Source organism: Trachurus trachurus (genome assembly GCF_905171665.1).
Source record: "Trachurus trachurus genome assembly, chromosome: 24".
In the NCBI taxonomy this organism is placed as follows: domain Eukaryota; kingdom Metazoa; phylum Chordata; class Actinopteri; order Carangiformes; family Carangidae; genus Trachurus; species Trachurus trachurus.
In genome coordinates, this window is record NC_139910.1 from 27,184,611 (window position 1) to 27,207,147 (window position 22,537).

Below are 22,537 nucleotides of genomic sequence, written 5' to 3' on the forward strand. Positions count from 1 at the left end.
AGCATGTGCTATTATCTTGACATGTGCTAAATGTTTTGTTTTTTTCGACTAAAAATGACAGAAAACAACTTCGGTACAAGAGAGAAAACAGGGAAAGCCAACCTCATATTTAAGAAGCCATCAAAATGTTTTGGATTTTTTGATTCATCAAAATTGATGTTCCTTTGTAGTTACTTTCCCTGGTCTGACTCCAAGCTCACACAAAGAAAACCACAAGAATCAAGCAACAGCAGTGATATCAACACCAAATATGACCACTGTAGCTCTGTCAAAACACAGATAACAAGTAACTCCCCCCCCCAAAAAAACCCTCAGTTTGTGGAGGATTTACACACACAGCCACGGGATCATCTCCCACACTGCGGTGTAAATCCAGCCTGTGCAGCCACAGATAAACACCGCGCAACTCGGCGCAAACTTTAGACGACCAGGAGCAGAGGGGTAGGTGGCACTTGCGGTTGCGGCCCCTTCTCACAAGAATCCTCCTGAAATGACTAATCTGAAAGAGTCTGATCCGATTTAGACGTGCCTGTCAGGGCTGCTCCAGACTTCGTGATTGGACCTATTACCTGCTGCATTCAAGTCTAGTTATCACCTCACAGAGACAGGTATATCACTGGGTCATAAAAGGAAAAGAAGCTGGGAGTAAAGGGTCATGGTGATGCTGTATGCACTTTTAATTCAAGCATATGAAGAAGAGTCTGATAAATGCACAATTAAATGGAAAAGTATCTCTTCTTATCGTCTCAACTCTTTGTTTTAATCTGTCTAATCTCCATATCTCTTCCTGCCGCTGGATAACCATGCGTCTTTATCTTGTGTTGCTTTTATTCTCCAAGAAATCTTATCTAATGTAGACTGCAGCGCGCACAAATTGAGTGGAAATAAGATAAATGCACAACATTTTTTCCCCTCCTCATATCCTGCATCGACTATAAAGCACACATACACATTTGGCATAAAAATTAAGCGAGAGATATGATTCTCTTTATATTCACAGTTGGTTTCTTTCCAGGCATCATCATATCAGATCAACTGAGCATATCATTGCTATTGTTTCCTCCAATTGTACTTGCAGGGTTCCTTTTAATTGGGAACACATTTGCACCTGAGGGTAGAGAGACGCTCAACTGGGGGACATCTCTGCAATCATTCCCCAGCATCACGATACGTCCCCTCGATGGAGAGCGCACCAATAATCATCTGATTTAGCCCGCGTGAAGCTGTCTTAATAAGCCCCAGATAATATTCTCCTCACAGCATAGTTCTTATGGCCTGATGGTACAATAACAGACACATCGGCTGATAAACTGCCACACAGGGCTGAAGCTGAGGCGGGGGTTCGATGTGTGGGAGTCAGTGGGAGATGGGTGCTTAAGAAGAAAAAGGGTGGACGCTGAGATTGCAGAGAAGTGCGTTCATGCGAGGCTTTGTTTGAGGGAGTTGAGGGTTATTTCTTTTTTCTCTCTTTGGTCCAGAAATTGAAGATACATGCACACAAACATGCAGGGAAAGGCCAAAATCAAACCAAATCATCTATAATAACGAAATGTTAAGTTGACTGAAAAGTGTCACGGACACATTAACTCTTCAAAAAATGGTTAAACACAGTACAGACATTGTGAACCTTATTGATGCACACAGTCCTGCAGTGTTACTCCACACTAGCCTCAGACTGAACGGCTGAAATCCTGCAGCGTTGGGCTGCTGACATGGTGTCATCATTGATGTGGTCGCTGTTAAGCTGCGTTGACACCTGCACGAATCCATTGGACATGGAGCTGGGGGAAAAGCAATTTGGCACAAGCTACGCAAGCTCCTGACTTTTTTAGAAAGGTGAGGGCAGTGCAGGCTGGGAAAAGTGGTGAGGTCCAAAATATTCTCGCTCGGATGGCGGCGGCGGCAGACGGGGGAAGTGGTGATGGTGCATGGGGAGGAGGGGTGGGGGAATATTCCTCACTAAAATCATGAATCATCCACTGATTACAAGGATGATGCACACAGTCGAAATGAATATTGACACAGAGGCCAAAAAATCCTGTAAACAGTGTAATCACTTCAATCTTAGAGTAGGCAGCAGGAATCCTAAAAGCTTTTGGAGCTGATTAGAGAGAGAATGCATGTGATGTTCTGGCAAGGAAAGCTGGTTTTCTTACAGGACTGAATGAATAAATTCAACTGAAATTGTGACTTTTCCTGCCAGTAACGTGATGTACGATCAGGTTAAGCCTGGATTAGATTGAAAATTGGATTAACAAAAATCAGATTCCTGTTTATGGACTCTTATAGGAGCTATTTTTAATTCTTAAAACAACCAAATGTTGAAAGGTCAAGTGTAGAAATGTAGAAAAAGTGCAACATGAATCCAGACTAAAACATTATGAAACGACCAAAGCCTCCACGTCAATGTGCAAAATTAATACTAATGAAATAATTAGTTGACTGACTATTTGACTTACTCATTAGTGTGGTGTACACAGTATAAAATACACAGTATAAAATACTGTATCCATCCTGTCAACATATTCCATTCTTCTACAGTTTCCCAGCATGCAGTCATTTATCTGTGAATGGCACATTAACCACACCATTTCCCCCCCCGTCTGCACGGGTATCGTCTTTACTGATAATGGGAAAAGATTATGCACATTCATTACCATTATCATTAAAATCATCATCACACGCTTAGCATAATAACAGCGATTCACTTCTCCAAAGTCCTGTTTTACTACTTGTTTGGACTGACGCTGGAGAAAGCACTCTGAAGGAATAAAAACAGCTTTTGTCAGTGTTACTTTGAAGCTTCCTCGTGATTTATTTAACCTGACATTTGATGGCCCATGATCAATCAAAAGGGCAAACCATAAATAAGCTGCTTTGCGAGTGGCATTCACAGACTTCCCCTAAATTCAGCCTAAATATCGGAAGAATGTCTCTGTCTATACAATATGACAAAACTCTCTTCCCTCACATATACTTTTAGAGCATCAATAATCCATTTACTCATTTATTTATATTCTAGTTGATAAATTAAAGTTGTTGCCATATATATTTAGGCTCTAAACAAGTCAGGCTGAGCGACTAAATGCTTTCTCAGCCCGATCCGTGACTTTCTCTCTAGTTAATTAACTAGTTAGGTGCGATGAGGGTGATGCTGACGGTGACTGTGGTACCTTTAGGGAGACAGAGTAATGGAAAAAACACACACACACACACACACACATATACACAAGATCACTCCAGGTGAATGAACTGATATCTAAAGATTCACCTCTAAGGTCAAAATCCAAAATCACAGAGTGAGAAACAGATAACGCAGGAGGTGGGGGAGGAAAGTGGCTGTCTTTAAACAACAGTATTCCCCCCGGATCGATTAGCCATCGGTCTGTGCATACAAGACACGGCAAGTCCTGGATTAATTAACTACTTTCGCGCCACTGAACAAGTGTCTTTTGTCATCTTTTATTCCTTCAGCATCACAGGTAGACTCACACTCACAGGAAGAAAGAAAAAAGTCAGACTTGAGCACTTCCTTACCTGTGTCTGTGATGTAAAGATATTCTCTCAGAGTCCTCCTTCCGTGGGGAGTTTAGGTGGTTCAGCTCGTATCCTTAGGCTAAGGGTTTCAACAACTGAACACATGCCTCCTCTGAGGCTTCTTATAATGGCACACCCCTTCCCTCCTGGCTCAACCCTGCATTTCTCTCCCCCCTCCCTTCCCCTGTATACCACCATTCACATCACTATGGAGGAGAGTTAGGGAGAGAGAGAGGGGTGGATTCCCCCATTCTGTTACGCACAATTCCTGGACAGACACACAAACCGCTGCCGCACGCTGACGTAGGAGGCATTGCCTACGCCACCGGTTTTCGTCCTCATTGAGCCAACTAATGGAGCTCTAAAAATACGCATCATCCACCGTGAGATTGATCCAGAATCATCGTGTCTGAGGTGTCCATAAAACCCACCACCTCAATGCCAACCTGCCGCCAAGGTCAGGGAAACACTGGCACTTCAAAGATGTTCACCAGTGAGATGGAAGTTGAGGACAAGACAATAGAAATGGAGGTGACTACGGCTCGATAAGATTTGTGCTGGACAAGCACACCTGAATAGGAGACTACATTCTCCGTGTAAATAAAAGAATGAACAATATGGGGGCAGTCAATGGAGGGAGTAGTCTGCAGACGGAGGTTAGTATGACTCATGCAGGAGATTTGGGGGTGGAAAATATGACCTGTCCCACAGTCCTGGGGGTGGTTTCTCTGTATGATACAACCTATGATATACGCTGAGTGTTGGGTTAAAGCAATGACAATTATGTCAACCAGAGGATCAATGGAGCAGAAGTGAAGGCAGAAACAAGCGGAGGGTTAAAAATTAGGCAACATGAAGTAGAAGTGAGATGAAGGTCAGAATAACAAGACTGAAGCATTCAGGACAAATAAGAGAATATGTTAGGGTGACCATATTTTGATTTCCAAAAAAGAGGATTGGCAAGAAGGAAGGCACAAGGCCCCCAAGAGCAAGAAACTTTCCTGTTTATTTACAAAAAACCCTTAATTGTTGTGGTTCCCCTTTAAGTTATTGTTTCACATTGGTGTTGCAGTTAGTTTAAAACCAAAAAGAAATCATAGATGGCTAAGAACATTCCAGGCTAGGATGATGATCCGTAACGACAGATTAGAAAAATTTAAATTAGTTTGTAGTAGCTAGGTGTGTAAATGATCAATATTCAATATTATTGGCAACAATAAAGGGCCCCTTAGGGCCCCATGGAAGCTTGGGCCGGCCCTGATCACAGATAAACACGGCTGTCGGGGGAAAAGAAAAGGAAAACAGTGACTACGTGGCAGCCGCCGGCGGCTGTCCTGAGCTACCGGCCGTTCTTCTCCAGAACACAGATGTCCAGTCCGCCCCTGGTAAAGCTACACTGCGCTTCGGCATTTTGTGAGCAGAGGCAACGCTGCTCCGACGTCTGCTCCCTCTGGCCTCTCGTCAGAGACGCAACAAAATACCGAGTGTTCTGTGCAAAGCGCCAGTCAAGTATGTTTAATGGTCCCATGAAAAACATTGAAAACCGGACATTTTCATGAATTTATAAAACCCGCCCGGACGCCCCGGACAGGACGTACAAAGTGGACATGTGCGGGTAAAAGAGGACGTTTGGTCACCCTAGAATATGTTGTTTCAGTGAAACTTCAGAATTAGTGGGAACATTTGTTTGACTGTGAAATATGATCCAGGAAGTCAAGATGGAGCAAAAGATTAATGGATTCAAGAGCTTTTTGCTGCATTAAACCCTTAATGAGGATTTGTAACCAGCAGAAATACACCATTCATGGTAAAATAAATGAATAAAGTAATCCACCAAGACGATGCAGTTGCATGTGATTGGCCACCATTGTGGCCTGCCAGGTTATGTCATGTTGAGCTAAGTTAAATGACCACTGGACTGGCCCCATTCAAATGAATCACAGGCTACAGTGCTTTGAGCTAAATGTTGACATAGCCTAATAGCACGCTAGCAATGCTAATAAGCCAAAATTCTGTTGGAAATGTTTATCCTTCATCACCATCTTAGTTTAACATTAATGTTTGTTGACTGGCATTGAAAATTACAGCTCAGGCAGTTGGGAACGCCATTAGTGTCTCAGTTGATTGGTAGCAAAGAAAACTCAACTGAACTGATAGAAAATGTATTACACTACACGTTCTCCTGAGAGACACACGGAACCAAATTTCATGGCTGTCCATCCAAGGTCAGAGTATCACCAACTTCAGATATAGCTACGTCTGGGAACCACAGATGTCAGAGAATCACCAAAGCCATTAGCATTCAATAAGCGCCCGGCATTTTGTTAAGTGTAAGAGTCAGTGGCTCAGGAGGTGCAGCCAGACGATTTGCAGTTTGAATCCCGCTCACTCACAGTTGCTGTTATACTGTTAGTATCCTTGGGCAAGACACCTTACCCACAATGCCACATATGAATGTGTATGAATGTTTGGTATATATGTTGTATATTTTAAGCTTGTTTGTAGCGGAAGCTCCCACCACTGCTCTTCCTGGTCCGTCCAAATCTCGCGTGATTTGCATTGACACCCAGTTCATGGCTCCGCAAATCACGCGAGATTCCAGCAGAGCAACACTGGGAGCTTCCGCTACAAACAAGCTTAAAACATAGACTTATTTAATTTTTTTCGGAACAATTTTGCATGTCAGGGCTTCAATACAAGAGGGACATTACAGACGAGCACTATGGAGGTATTTGGATGTTTTTTGATGTGACTTTTTGGACGAAGAAAAGTGAGGCCCATTCGCAACCGTCATATGGACATGCAGTGCTGCACGGAGCCCCGCTGTAACTCAGAGAAGCCACGGAGGACTCTGAAACTTCTCCCAGCCCTTAGTCCACATGAGGGGGAGTAGATAATGAGTGAAAAAGCCTGTGACTGCAATAGTTACACATTGGAGAACACTTATTTTTTTTGGTCTAAAAAGTTCCAACTCAAGTTCAGCTCCCTTCCAATCACGTCACATCTTGGGCTGGCTTAGCTGTAGCTCCCTGTGAACGTGTGAAAGCTAGCCCACCAACCTGTGTGCAGTCTGATAGTGATGGATGAATTGGATACATAGACAGAGCCCTTGGTGCGGCTGAGATAAGGAGCCCTGAAGAACAAGCAGCCATTGCGGGGCCTGTCTGTCATTGATACCGCTGTTATCCACTGGCCGTCCAGTGTACATAAATACTTCCTCTGGTGGCCAAGAGACACTGATTGCCGTGATGACAGAGGCAGCCATGTTTAGCTTGGCAACATGTCCTTTAAAAATCTTGTAAAGTCCTTTTTTTTTTGCTATGCGGTTTGGAAATGTTTGTGTCAACAGCATCAGCATGGAGCCAGAAAATCATTTGAATTCTATTATGAAAAATCAGTGTGGTCAATCAGAAAATGTTTCTTGAAAAATGTGGTTTGAAAGTTTTGTTCAATTTCTGAAAGATTTTCATGTTTTGTTGCACTTTGCTCTTTTGTACCTGTTGTAAAAACATTGCGTCGTTTTACATAATCTTATAAATTCTCAGGGGTTAGCCTACTATTATTTCCAAGAATAAACTTATGACTAAAATACAGTATTTCTGTACTCACATGGAGCCCAGCCAGTTTTAGTGATGACAAAAAAAAGCATTGTTGGCGACTGTGTCTTTTATAATTCAGTAATTTTCCACATGAATTAGAAACACAAATAATCCTACGAATGTGTAATTGGTTTCCAAACAGCTATATGGCAACAATTCAACTATACAGAATATCACAGCAAACTGCCCAAAGATGGTTAATACATTCAGATGTGATATAACAAAACTGTAGGCTATTGATTTGTATCAATGGAAACACAGTAAATAATCATTCATATTAGCAATTCAATCGACAGAGCCTTATTAGATAAAATATTTTTGATAAGAAAGAAACATCCTTTAGTGGGTACTGGAAGATTTTTATATGCACCATTTGAGAATTGTGTGAGAATTATAGCTTACATAAAAGCAGGTCTTATTATCTAATCAGAATAAATTTATCTTTATATTTATCTTTATCTGTCCCAAGACAGTTTCCTATTATGAAAACCAAACACAATAAAGAGAAATAAGCAAATGGCAATACGTCCCTAAAATGGCATATTGCATATTCCCCTTATTGTGGTTTACTGCCTGTGACAACAAGTTATACTTTCATTTTCTGCACTAATGATTGCACTTAGATTTAGAAGAATTTCTTTCAGAGCTCAAAGTGTTTTTAGTGAAGTGAAAATGCTGACTGATGGCTCATGGGCCCCCTGCCAAAAGAACTCATAGATACTCACAGACAGCTGCACCAAACCAGTGTTTGGCTGGTGTCCGCCGTTCATTTCAAGTCGAACTCGTCTCCTTTCCATCTCATTCAGCTGAGGTGGTTTACTGTCCTCCTCCACAATCAAACCCAATGATGTGAAACCAGCGAGGGCGGAGAGGTGGGTGGTGGGGATCTCTGCGGTGGTTTATGGCAGCTCAGGACTTTCACCTGTCAAGAGACAATTGATTGTTATTAACAGCAGGGCCCAGAATGAATTTTGTCAGGAAAAGAATTACATTTCCAAAAAGCTGCCTTAATTTTGCATGAAAGAAGAATTACACCTCTGAGCGGAAAATCTGCAGCGTCGACCACCAAAAAAGTTTTTATTTTAGAGCGTAAGCATTTAGCGGGATGTATTTCATATGTTTGTGCATATCAATCTCATTGCCGTCAAGATATTTTTAGTGCCAGCTGCAGATAACGGCAGATGAAACCAGATGGGGGGGCTTTTTTCCTTATTAAAAAACTAGAGAATGGATAGTGTGTGTAAACCCAGTGTCCACTAGTGCTGTAATAGAGAAACACTAGGTTTACACATGTGAGAACTGTGGCAGACAATATGTGGCAGACTTTCAATTGAAAAGCTGGCTTACTGGGGAGGAAAATGATTATTCGTAAACAAGTGACTGCTGTGAAATTGAGTAGAGGATGCCAGGGAGATGTTTACTGATGTTTACTCTTGGTGTGTGGGAGCTCTGGATTAAATGCAAGGGTTTTGACCTCAATCAAGGAAATAATTACTGTTGCTCCTTTTGTCGGTGGACTCCATAATTAGCAAGCAAAGACCCCATAGAAACACAATTAGTCTGAAAACAGAGGTGATTAAAACAGTAATTCTTATTGCGCTCATTAGGATTTTTTTTGTGGTGCCTTTATTCAATTTGTAGGGAAGTTCTTTTGTGCCGTTCCCACCAAATATTTCCTAATAAAATCTCCAGCCTGAATGTCTTCCATATTATTCTGCATCCAGACATCTGTCAAAGCAAGTGAGGGGTGAAATAATAGAATAGAGGGCATTTGCTTCAAGATAAAAACAAGTCAAGTGTGACTGACTCCATCTTCCTCAAGTAATGAAGAGTAATGATTGGCATCGCTGATAAAGGCAATGGATCACATAAGCACACACACATAGGATCACACACACATGCACTTCAAAGCTCTTTTTTTCACAGTGTGCTTCAGTGCAATGAATCACCATGTTTCCTATTATATTCTCTCAGAAGAACAAACACTAACACACACACACATACACACACACACAGCTGTTATCTGTCATCACCAGTGTTGCGGCTCCTCCACCAAAAAACAGTCGATACGATACTGATGCAGCACCCACTCATTGTGCGCGTGTGTAGCCTAGGTGTGTGCGTCTTTTGTGATTAAATGGGACTGCAGCAATGAGAAAAGTTTACTGGTTTTGCACTTTCAGAGCTTTTTTGGTTGAATTAAAGGCCTTGAATACAAAACTGTCCCATTTTATAATCGGCTAGTGATGCTTGTCAGTACTGAAAACAGAGGACCCACTGAAACATTTACTGTGGTTCGAGCTATATACCAGATATACCAGGCTCTAGGCCTAGTTCAGCTGAATGTGTGAATTTGTCCTTCACAACATGACACATTTGCATTTCCTAAAGTTTTGTGGTATATCAAATAAAGCATTCCAAAAACCTAATTAACTTTGCAATTTGTAACTACAGTGCGTATAAAATGATTTTCTTTCAGCAGAGTTTTGAGTCTGAAAAAATACAATAATTACACTCATTTAAGTAGGAGCTTCGTTGATTGTTTTCATTACCTCTTAAATCAATAACTTAGTCAGTTTCGTAGCTCGGGGCCCACAGGCGGTTTAATAGTAGTAGCAGGAGTAGTAATAGTAGTATTAGTGAAGTACTCTACTACCTACCATGGATGTAACCGTCTTTGACCTATGTCTCGACCAGTCTCGACCTACCAAAGACGGTTTATAAACCATATTATGAATATCTTTGGACCTACCTTCATAAATCCTAGCAAACGGAACTGGCTCTGACGGCGTTGCTACTAGCCAATCACAACGCGTAACTTAATTCAACTTCTAGCCAATCACGGTGCACGCACGCCCAGAGCGGGACGCTCCGAATTTAGACCCGGAAGTCTGTCAACTTTTGTCCTGTTTTGTTTCGGATGTTTATGAACTTTAAAAGGCAGTCGCCCCTGGATGTAGTTCGAGGCGGTTCGTCAACCGCGTAGTTTACACATTTAAATAATCAGTTTATCGTTGGAATATCAACAGCAGATTTGTAGGTAAGTGTGATCAAAAACAACGAGAAGCCAGAGCTTTATGTTCGCTTCCCGTTTAAACCAGAGGCTACAGGCAGCGCCATGTTGTTTAAACGTTTACTCTTTTGGTGTCGATAACATATTGAACAGTGACCGTTTTAAAACGAAATTCTGTATGATAATATAAACTTGAAAACCACACGGGAGAATGTGGTTTATTTTGAGAATATGTAGCCACTGACATTAGCAACGTTAGCGCTAACGCTGTTGTTGTTGTTGTTAAACGTTAGGCCTAACGTTAACGTTACCGTTCACAATCCCGGATGCGTTTTATGAAGCCTCTTCAGTTTAAAACTGAAGATTTAAGGCACAGTTTAGTTAATAGTCTTAAGCTATTACAATTACAGTGTTGTTTATACTAGATGCCATTTTGATCATGGTATTTTTTGTGTGTTTGTGTGTTTTTATGTTAGGGCTCACCTACGTCCAGCTCCTGTGAGAGATGGAGGAGCTCTACACTTTAGAGAAGGAGGTAGGACGAGGCAGCTATGGAGTGGTCTTTGAGGGCCATATGGCCAAAACAGGACAGAGGGTGGCTATCAAGCGGCTGCCCTGCAGCAATCCAGAATGCATTGAACTCTACCTGCAAGAGCTGTGGGCTATGAGAGCCACTGCCAAGAACCACGTCAATGTCATTGCACTCCACAGCTGCCTCGTGCAAACAGGGCCAAGAAGCCTGAAGCTCCTAAAACCAGGAAAACTGCCTCTGCGTCTTGTCGAGAGTGTGCTCAAAGGAAGTGTAGTCAGAGCACCAGAAAGTCAGGAAAGAAATGATGTGCAGTCTAACACTCAGAGGAGGACCAACTCTGTGTCTAGACTTCAGGACAGGACCAACACAGTCCAGGCCAGGGCAAAGCAGCAGGAAAAGACTCAATCAAATGAATCTGATTCTACAACCCCACAAAGGCCTCAAAACAGAGCCAGAAAGAGACTGGCTGAGAGAGAGGAGGAGCAGCAGCCGGGTCCCCTACGCTGTTTGGCCCTGTGGCTGGTGATGGAGTACTGCGATGGGGGCGACTTGACTCAGTATCTGCTCTCCAGGCCCCCAGATGCTCAGCGGAACCACAGCGTGGTGCAGCAGCTCTGCAGCGCCGTGGCCTTCCTGCACAGCCTGGGCATCACCCACAGAGACCTGAAGCCTGACAACGTGCTGGTCTGCGTCACAGCCAAGGGCCCTGTCATCAAGGTGGGCCCACGATTGTGACACCAAAGTGTTTTCGTCACAGATTAGGTAGCACTATTCCACAGCCAGTACACGACTTTATTGAAAAACTCCCACTGTTAAACATTTGAAGGCAGTGTAGTCCATAATAGTTTGTTCTCTCAGGGGGCCCCTTTGCTTTCACAGCAGCAATGAAATTGAGACACGATAAACGGAACAAGAGAAAACATGAAACAGTAATTGAAAATACAAACATGATCATCAGATGCTTATCTGCAGATATGACGGTGTAGTGAAAAGAGGAGTTTGATAAAATTATAGTTTTGGGGAGAATTCTAATTCCAGACACTCACGCAGATAGTTCAGCCGTCCTGATTGGTTCCTGTGGAGGCACTGGCATCATCATTTCTGTGACTCTCAGTTGTAATGGAGTTTTCACTGTGCAGTCTGCAGATGCTGAGATCTGTAATTTTAGATTGTTAAGCATTCTTATTTTTTCTTCTTCCTATCCAAATCTAACTTTGGTAATAGTATACATTTATGATGTTCTTGTCAGTGTAAAATAAATACAAAAATGATGTGTTGCAAGGCTCCAATTAAGTATCCACCTGCACACAAAGTCCCTGATTTTGTCTGACCAACTATCCAAAACTGAAAGGTAAACAGTTTACAGTCAGCAGACAAGTAGCTATTACAGAAATCACATTTGAGGAGAATAATATATTAGGGCTGAAAAATATACACAAAAAAACATTTAGGCTATTGTGGAATACTGCAATTGAGAAGTGAGTCATGATTTCAGTTGGAAAGATCCTTGTATTTTATTCTCACAGTACAATGATGATGATGTTTGTACCAAACAAAATGCTGTCCTCCTCTAACCTCTGGTGTTTGGAGAGTGTGATTTGTAGACTAAGACGCCACATTGCTTCAAACTGTCTTCCTGAATATAGACGCAAAACAAAAACATTTTCTTGAGCCATACATTTTTGAAAAAATGTATTCGAAGAAGTCGTACTGCATTTCCTTTTCAGTTAATTTCCCTGTCCAACCTGTAGGTGGCAGACTTCGGTCTGAGCAAGATGAGTGAAGGTGTGGTGGACGGGGACCTGACCAGGCAGCACTTCTCCTCCACCTGCGGCTCTGACTTCTACATGGCTCCAGAGGTGTGGGGTGGACTGACCTACACGGCCCAGGCAGACATCTTCTCCCTGGGTGTGATGTTCTGGGCCGTCCTGGAGAGGATCACCTTCGTGGAGGAAGGGACCACACAGGAGCAGCTGGGTAAGTCAACAACCACCGATAAACTGGAATACCTGAAGCCTCTTCTCCTTAAAACTTAAAATCAAAGCAACACTAGTAGTAGTAGTAGTAGTAGTAGTAGTAGTAGTAGTAGTAGTAGTAGTAGTAGTTTATTCGATCTTTTACACAAAATTGTTTACAGTTGAGCATCAATCACAGTCAGTCAACCTTCCATAATACCATCATTTGTTCAACTAGTTCATAAATAGATTGAAAAGGTGTAGGCTGAAGCTATCTAGCTTCTAAAAGCCTACCCTTTAATTCAATATTTCAGTAAATCCATTAGAGCTCTTCATGATTTCAGAGTCATAGAAAGAAACAATAATTAACAAATGATGCCCAAAAATAAAATAAATAATAAGACAGTATTACAGTTACAATCAGAGTCATAGAAAGAAATAAGTATCCAATAATTAACAAGTGTAGCCAAACAATAAAAGAAATAAATAATTTAACAGCAGTACAGTTGCAATCAACACCCAATTAATCAATCCTCTTTATAGCTTTCTATCATACTATGTTTTAATCTCAAAAAGATGTTCCACAGTTTTACTCCCGCCACAGAAATACACATGCTTTTTAATTTAGTATTTATTCTTGGTTGTTTCAAGTTAAGTTTCCCTCTTAGCTCATATCTCCCCCCTCTTTCCTTGAACATTTTTTGAATATTATTAATTTCTTGGCTTTGTATATTATCTGTGCAGTTTTAATTTTTACTAAGTCAGCAAACTTTAATACTTTCCATTTGATAAACAGATTATTGGTGTGGTGGTTGTATCCTGCATGATTTACTATCCTTATGGCCCTTTTTTGCATGATGTAAATAGGTTGGAAGTTAGTTTTTATAGGTGTTTCCCCCAAATCTCTCACTCCAGCTAGACACCGGTTGCCTTCACCTTAACATTCAGCATCCCAGCTGTGCAGAGGCGCGTCACGTGACACACCACCAGTCAGATTGCCCTCACAGAGGTTGGAAAGGTTGAGAGTGTGGCCAGGCGGGTTGGTGACGCATCGCGCTGAATCGAGTTTGACTTAATTAACTGGCACATATTAAAAAATGTCACACACTATACATCATACATCCATCGGCCGTGGACGGAACAATCATGAATCTAAATGGCAAAGGGACAACGGATGATTTATGCACTGTACATTGTGATAGGGATCACGGTGGCTCTGTTTCTTGTAATAAAATGTGACAATATGTGATTAAGCGCTCCCTACACCAAAAATGTCAGTGTTGGTAGCATGTGAAGTTTTGTTCAGAATAAGCTGCCAGTTTATTGATTTTTTATTTATCTGCTGTCTTTTCACACAACTTTGAGTCCAGACTTTAATGAAGATCAATTAAATTCTGGTAATCCAAAGATGCAGATGAGTTGGAATTGTGTCATATCATTTCATTATCTGTCTTCGACGTAAATTCAGTTTGTCATTGCATAGAAATTCAATGTAGGGACCAAGATCAGCTCTGTAGAAAAGCCTTGAGATTTTAATCTATTTGTTTAATGTCCCCTTTCCTCTCCTGTCAAAACCCCAAGTGGCTGTATGATGAGGAAGCATCTTAATGTCGAAGAGCACAGGGCCCTTTTCTGCTCTGCACTTCGCTCTCACAGAGTAATGAAACGGCTTCAATACAAATGTCTCATTTTATTCAGAAAAGTAGGTCCGCCTGGGATCGACCTGGTGGCAGCTATTATCTTAAGTTTAGTGTGTGAAAAACCTCCCTGAGTCACTGATACTCCATTAGTCTGAATGGAAGTGGTTACGATTGGAGAGAGACAGAGGGGTTCAGTGGATTCAAATAAAAAAAAAAAAAGAGGCAAAAATGGAATTTAGCAGCCCCGATCATAATCCTCTTTGTCAGTGAGAAAATGGGGAGAGGCAGCTGCAAGCTTCTCACAGTCAGATAAAATGCTCCATTATTTTACTTTATCCTCTCTCTCTCAAAACCCACACATCCACACGGTTATTTGACCAGGCAGGCGAGCGGAGAGAATATAGTCGAGGAGCAAGACACAGCCTTCTTGTGTTTGTCCTAAGGCTGGAAGCCTTGTTGTTGTTTGACTTAGGGAATCTCATCTGGCCTTTTGCCAGGCCGGACTTCACCTGCAGAGGTACAGTCAGAGATCACAACAAGAAGAAAGACTTGTATGTGCATGATAGATCTATTCCCAACATTTAAAGTATTAAAGTTCATTTATGCCACTCAGGGAGAACAAGAAAGGTCGACCAGAAAGCTTGAGATTCAGTAACAATTGATGCATTTTTAATTACTTTCATGGATAATCCTCTTTAGTTTTTTGGGGGGGTTGTTACATTTGTTTCATTTTCGGATGCCACTAATGATTTTTTTTTTCTTCATTAATCTACTAATTTTTTTCAATTAGTCATGCCGTCTAGAAAATGTCAAATAATGACAAATGACCGATTCAAGTTATTAGAGCCCAAAGTTTTATCTTTCTTACTGATTCTGATAAGAAGCCAGAAACTCAGTGTTTTCATAAAGACACAGGAAGGTGCTCATCGTGGTACTTCAACTTTGCCCAGCAAGATAGTGTCTGTGTGTGCCTGTGTGTGTCTGTCTTTTCAGATTGATATAGGATTGGCTGACAATGACTGACAAGTGAACTTCACGTTCATGTTGAATAGATCCCATGTCCCTTTTTTTTCTTCCAAATTACAAAGAGTTATTGAGTAAATGGCATGGCTGGGGAATAACACACACATACACAAAAACCACACAGTTGTAGCAGGATCACACAAAATGACGTTCATTAAAGGAGCTACTTGTGAGTTTAGCTGATGTTACTTAGCTAACGTTAGCGTTAACGATGAAAAGCAACATCCATGTCAACTCTTGTTGTTCAACATTTTGGCAAATTTGCATATTGCCAGCGAACACAATGGAGGTGATGAGTTTTGAGGGACAGGGGACCTGTACCGTTCACTTCCATTGTGTTCACTGAGCAGCTCACGTCTCTGCCCCGAGGATCTCAAAACAACATGCACTGTTAATTAAAGGGATACGCCAACATTTTTTTTTTCGTGTCTTGCCTCACTCCCGAGTCCATGACCAGCAGATAGACACCATCCTTTCAACTGTGCGTGTAGTAACAAGGGAGATACGGGCAGAGCTGGCGCACCGCTAATTAGCTTAGCTCAAACACTGGAAGTGTATAGGTAGTGTTACCCTGCCTCCTACCCGAGCCGAAATCAGCAGTCAGAAGCTGGTTTCATTTTAGCTCTAAACTCTGTAAATATATCACTTTATCCACATTTCAAACATTTTTAGGCGAGAAAGTAGCCGTTTAGATCAGCATTGTGTCGTTAATTTGTCTAAATACCAGCTGTTTACAATTTTGTTCGGACGAATTCGGCGCTACTCAAGATAGCCGTTGTGATCGGTTACTTTCACAAAATAAAACACCTGTTTCGCCCTTTACATACAGAAAACCATGACGGTAAAATTTGTGCTTTTACTTTGAAATAGGAAGCTAACCTACCCTCGATGTAGCTAGCTTGAACCAAAATAAACCGTCTTTGCTTGAACCCTCCGTTTTGACCAATCTCGTCCCGTTACCGGCATTTGACCGCTCAAGATGCCTTACCGGAGAGTTTTGTCAGCTCTGAGACGAAGATCGGCCCGCCGGTTTCCATTTAGAGTTGCTGAAGAGTTTCTCTGATGACTTTAGGTGGAGGCAGGCTAACACTACCTATACACTTCCAGCGTTTGAGCTAAGCTAATTACGGGCGATACGGGCTCTCCCTTGTTACTGCACGCACAGTTGAAAGGACGGTGTCTATCTGCTTGTCATGGACTCGGGAGTGAGGAAAGACACAAAAAAAAAAGTGGGCGTATCCCTTTAAAGGTAATGAACCTTCCCCTATGACTATAGAGCTTGCTACTGTGACGTAAACAGCCTAATTCGGCGCAATGCATTATGGGGTTGTGCGGCTCTTGGAAATTCTGACACTTGGTGTGAACGCAAAATTACATTAATTTTGGTCTTGGTTGAATACATACGGTCAGTCTGATTGGACAAATTGAAACCTCAATGATATGTGATAATGATATAGGCTATAATAATATAAAATCAGCCCAGTGCGTGATATAGAGCTGATACGAGCGGAGTTTTATCTGTCTTCATGTTGCCCTTTCATTCATCATCCCGTTACACTCTGAATCAAACAGGTGGGGAATGAGAAATCCGCAGCACTAGTCCATTGATCACCGTGTCTGTAGTGCTGCATGAAGCGGACTAGTGTGATCTGGCTGAGGAAAAACAAAACCTGATGTCCGATGATCCGGGTAGAAAACCAATGAATGAGAACAGTAGTAACGAACGAGAGTTTAGCTATATCTATCATGTTTTTCACGCCCTATCACCGTTTACACAAATCTGAAATGATTGAAGAAACATTAATATTTATGTGTGTGTTTTGTGTTGCTATGTGTTGTATTTATTCAGTTTGGGGGGAATCACGGTGTCTAGAAAGCATCAGTGGCTGCAGCTGACAGGGACAGCTAACGGTAGCTAAGCTAACAGCGGTAGCTAAGCTAACAGCAGTAGCTAAGCTAACATCAGGACGTCAGCTGTTAAAACCCTCCCGTTGTCGGACACGACATGAACCTAAGTTACTCCAGTTAGCTCAGTCATGTTGTAACTCAGATATCCGCTGGAAAAAATATTTTTTTGATGGACCGTTAGTCACTGAGTCATTAAAGTTAAACAGGTAGCTAACCGTTAGCCCGGCTAATCTATGATAATCATGACTAATTACAAAAACGTGCACACAGAAATAGTAATGTTTGTCCAATCATTGGTTTTATAGACTTTACAAACATCAGATTAGTCTAAACGGGGATATAGTGACGTGAAAAATGAGATATAGCGAAATTCTCGTCTGTCAATATTGTTCTCATGCTGGTTTTCTACCCAGCAGTAGTTGTAAACAACGAGGCGAATCGTTCTCAGTGCCGTATTTACCCAGAATGCATCGCGCTTTCAGCTGTCAAAGTCACGTGTGCCAGCAAGGTCTATAGGGATTATGGCAATATGCTATCCTATTAAAGCAGAAGTAAGCGATCCGGTCGTTTTGGCTAATGCTGCGTTCCAGGCAGGCTTTTGAAACCGTAAATTACAGCTTCAAGTCACAACTTACGACTTTGTAGCGTTCCAGGCAACACACTCGTGTTTTTCCGACCTGTTTTACCTGTGAAAGTCACTATAACGGCCACTCGTAACTTCCGACCCGTGAACTCGTACCAGATCGAACTGGTACGACTTCACAGGTCGGAAAAACACGAGTTACGGGTTGCATTGAACGCACCATAACTTCTTGTCAGCCGATGGAGTTAGTAGCCCCCGCCCTCGTCCCTACGTCACCACATTCACGCGCATCCCTTGGCTGCACACACAGCCCTTCATGCCGTTCTCTCTCCTCATTGGATAAAACTTGTAGGATACGAGAAAAGTTTTCTCCTCGGCTCAGAGCAGAGCAGAGGGACTGAGAGACCCGTGTTTCGGTCCAAACACTCTATGTAAGTGATTGCTGTCGGAAGATAGAACTATTTAAGACTTATATTAACACAAATATATTGCTTACTTCTGCTTTAACTATTGTCATTTTGTACCATATCCTAAAGTTAGCATGCTAACTCTGCTCAGAGCTATGATTAATGATTATAAAGTAAATATCAAATATAAGCTGCTTTATGAGAACAGTTTTAGTTTATTGAGAAAGTTCCACACATTGACATGATTTGTTGTGTTTTTCATGTATCTGCTCGACAGTGTTTTTTAATTTCATGGCAGTTGATTATAATTGTTTTGTTCCTGTGTAACTACAGAGCTGTCGGCGCTCCACTGACTCATTAACCAGGCAAAACCCCACTGTGCTCCTCAAATCTTCCACACACTCGTAGTCTCAAGGCCTCTGTTGGCAATTCCTAGAAATATGTTACACTAGTTGGTACTTGGCGCCCCCCCCACGGTCCGTCAGGAACCTCGTGTCTGATAACTGGCTGTGTGTTTCTCCTCTAGGTGCCTACGTGAGTAAGGGTCACTCCGGCTGGTTGATGCCACTCGGGGAAGCTTTGTGGGAGAACGCCGATCTCCAGCTGTGCATCCCCATGAAGTTGAAGAGGGCGCCCCCCCCGCTGCCGCCCCCCCCCGGCCCGGCCATGTGTGCCCTGCTTTTAGACATGCTGGCCTCCAACCCAGATGCTCGGCCTCCGGCGGACCAGCTGGAGGCCAGAGTGCGCTCTGCTCTCGAAGAGGACTCCCACTGACACAAAGTGCGCTTAAGCGACCATTACGTCTTTAACCACTGCAGCCGCTACATGGAACCATGGACCGCGGACCCCCCGACTGCAGAGCTTCCTGTGTGTGTAAACAATAGCCACTTTGCTGCCACGGGGAGGAGGTGGGGATAAGAAATGTGTATGATTACATGGGGATTGCAGGTGCTATTTTTGTCACTGAAACAGCAGCACTGTTTATGAACCACATAAAGGGAAAATAAGCTGCAGCTAGATGAGGTCCTCTGGTGGGAACCAGTCCATTGACCTTGGACCCCCGGACAGCGCCGCAGACAAAACACGCAACGATACTCAAACAAGTCCATAAAGGGACCTAGTGGGACTTGAGCTGTATTTCCTGTAAGCATCATGCTGTTCAGGTCTCGATTGTTTGACATAGAAAATCAATTTTAGTGCGTAGAGAGCTGAAATGAAATGCAGGGGATGATTGATGCTATTGCTTGTTAAACAGATCTGCAGGGCTGCGGTGACTCTTCATTATCTCGGCTTAATTTGAGGTATTCATTCACAGTTGATTTTTGGGCACTGGTATTTTTTACTTGTCATTTCTTTTGTACTTGCTTTGCACTTATGTATCATGGACTGAACAGTCCAAACGGCTTCAACATATCTTAAATGTATAAACTGATAGAACAAAACGTAGAAACTTGCTATACCTTTGTAACAGTTAATTTTTTTCCTTTGCTGCCGTGGTGTGCGGTGTTGTGTTGGGTTGCATTATATTACAGGGGGTTAGTGGTATTAGTGGTTTGTGTAAATAAGATGGATACAAACAGAACCCCGTCTCATTGTAATGCAGTCTGACACACAGCAGCCTCAAATTGTGCAGCAGATTTGAGTCACCAGTATTTATTGCAGGATTGTTGCATTGCATTTCCTCACACAGCTGTGTGTATTTTTCTGCTTTCTGTGTAATTAGTTTCTAATGTGAGACTGCTTCCTAAGAGATATTTATATCATATTTGCTTTGTACATTGATTTGAAAGACTTGAAAGAATTAAAAAAAAATGTTGTAAGGGATTTTTCTTTTCTTACCCATTTCAGTCAGTTACAGATATTTAGGTCAGTACCATTTTTATGACGGTGGCACGATTTGTAAAAGCGTGTGTCTGCGTGAGCATTTTTGTGACAAATGCACTGGAAAGCAAAAGTGCTAGCAGCACGAGACTCGGAGTGACTAATGATGGCTAATATAGCGTCCCCCTCCTGAACAGGAAATTAAAGCCAGGCATTAGGATAGCTGCTGATCATATCCATACCCAGTCCACAGCATTTATTATTGGCAATCAATCTTAGTCATTGACAGTCCACATCTTGGATGACTACTTATTTCAGATTTTTTATCCCTGCATGAAGACATGAAGACATGAATTGTGTTCACAGTCCTAAGTAATTTAAACAAAGATGAATTTGTGCCCTGAAAAAATGTAATAAATGTTTGTCAATGTCAATTAACATGAAAGCAACCACTCAGTTTGTCTGTGATAAGGCTGTTGTTGACCTCAACAGTGTGTGTGTGTGTGTGTGAGATGTGTACAACAGATGGACAAGTGGAGATTTAGGCCAGTGAGCCCGGCTCCTCTAACCTCTCTGCTCTCAGCTCAGTGAGGTTGTCTGTGATAGATCTGTGACCTTTACTGGCGCGAGCAACCGTTTGCGCTCTGCTGGTCAGCCAATAGCTGGCGCCGATGGCCTCTGACCCTTCTACTACCGAGTGCTTTCAGAGAGATGGAGATAACTTTATACGTTTTGGGCAGAACGTGTTTCATGCATGGTTGGAGATCAGACTTCAGTGTGATCCTGCTGGAGTTGTTGGCTGTGAAGCGATACCTCTTGGTCTGGATTCAACGTAAAATAAAAGATGGATACAAAAGCACAGCCGCAAGAACGGATGGTAACGGGATTTTACGCTAAAATACCTTGTTGACATTTTTTGTTTTTGTCATTTTTCAAAAGCACTGAGTGGTCCACCATTTCTCACAATTAGAATCACATTAAGAAGGAATCAATTCAACCCAAAATGGACAGAAAGAAGGAATGGAGTCATTTACAACTCCTGCAATAGGTTGATAAGCATGTGTGTATTGTATTGTGACAGGCCCAATAAACCATGTAAACATATCCTTAAGCATAAACCTCTAAAAACATTGATTTATGAAAATGTACCTCACTGTTTCAACAGGCGCCCACATGAACAGAGCCTGGATCTGTTGCTCTGGTCGTTCTCCTGGTTCATTCAGACAGTTAAATGGACAAAATTGAGTATCAATCAGTTTCTTACCATAGTGCAGTTTATCAGTTACCAATGTGATTTGGAAGTTGTAGACAGATGAACATTTACATCGTTTTGTAATGTAAATGTAATGCAGTGTTTTACAACAAAAAATGACTTGTGCTTCACATGAAGACACATAAAATGAACCGAACATGTGAAAACATGGAGTTGTTTTCGAGGTAAATTCATGCAAAACCGCTGGACAACTTGTCCACCAGAGCATTTTGGAGTTGTTGGATTATGTATTTTATGAGTTTGATGAGAGGGAAACCTAGAAATCCCATTAGCCTCCGTAGCGTAGCTCTGAGCAACTCACGGCTCTGCTAAAAACAAAATTAGCTTGCACTGACAATTAAAGGTAACAAACCTGCTCCTAAAACTATAGGGATTATGGCAATTTGCCAGAATGTTGAACTATCCCTTTAAACTAGGATGGTGGACAGAGTAGACATCACCTTAGTGTACGTATGCTAACATAAAGCACAGATGTTGGGAAAGGTGTCAAAACATTAACTCTAATATATCTTTACACATTTTAGTAGAGTAAGAGGAAAAGTCAGTGGGCTTTTACATGCACAACATTTTCTGTCAATCCATAAAGCCCAATTGAAAAAAATCACTCTGGACTAACATCATGGACTGACCCATAGACTCTATATTTCTGTGCTATAAATGACGCCATGCCTGCTTTAGGAATAGTAAAGTTGGACCACTTTGTCCTGTGCCACTACAAGAGTGCATGGTAATGGTAACACCACTATTGTGCACTCGCGCATGAATGAGGGTACTAGATAAGGAGTTTCCTGCACCTTATTAAAAAACTCTTATTATAACTGTTAGCTCTTATCACTCTAGTACCACTTATCTTCTCTGCATGTAGCCTATATTGAATTTGCACACATTAAAGAGGCGGAAAAGTGATAACTAACGTTTACACTGAAGTTGACCTATACATTCTGTCATGTCAGTGATGTGAGGGGAAAAAATCCTTTTTTTTTGCCTTTAATACTGTAAGTCAGTAGAGCGACTGTTAACAAGATTTAATTTGAGCATTTCATACATTTTGTGAAGTAAAATACAGACAAAATCAGCAACTTTAAATGGTTTTGGTCTGTGTTTCACTCTGGTAATTTTGAGGCTCCTTCAGTTCGGCAGAGTTTAAGTGAAGCTGCTGTACCTCCGCTCATTTTGCAGCGAAGATTAGGACCAAAGTCTCCCTCCTCTACAGCACAAATCAGCTCAGCACAGACTCAGCGAGTCC

At 41.9% G+C, this 22,537-nt stretch overlaps 1 protein-coding gene across 1 annotated transcript; it reads left to right on the forward strand.

The window, feature by feature from the left end:
• Positions 1-10,067: 10,067 nt before the first annotated feature.
• Positions 10,068-20,058, forward strand: LOC311007303 (serine/threonine-protein kinase pdik1l-B). Its single transcript, XM_084000430.1, has 4 exons — positions 10,068-10,176; positions 10,626-11,398; positions 12,433-12,658; positions 18,724-20,058. Exons 2-4 carry the CDS (start codon positions 10,655-10,657, stop codon positions 18,969-18,971), a joined length of 1,218 nt encoding a protein of 405 aa, XP_083856556.1. The 5' UTR covers positions 10,068-10,176; positions 10,626-10,654; the 3' UTR covers positions 18,972-20,058.
• Positions 20,059-22,537: the final 2,479 nt, after the last annotated feature.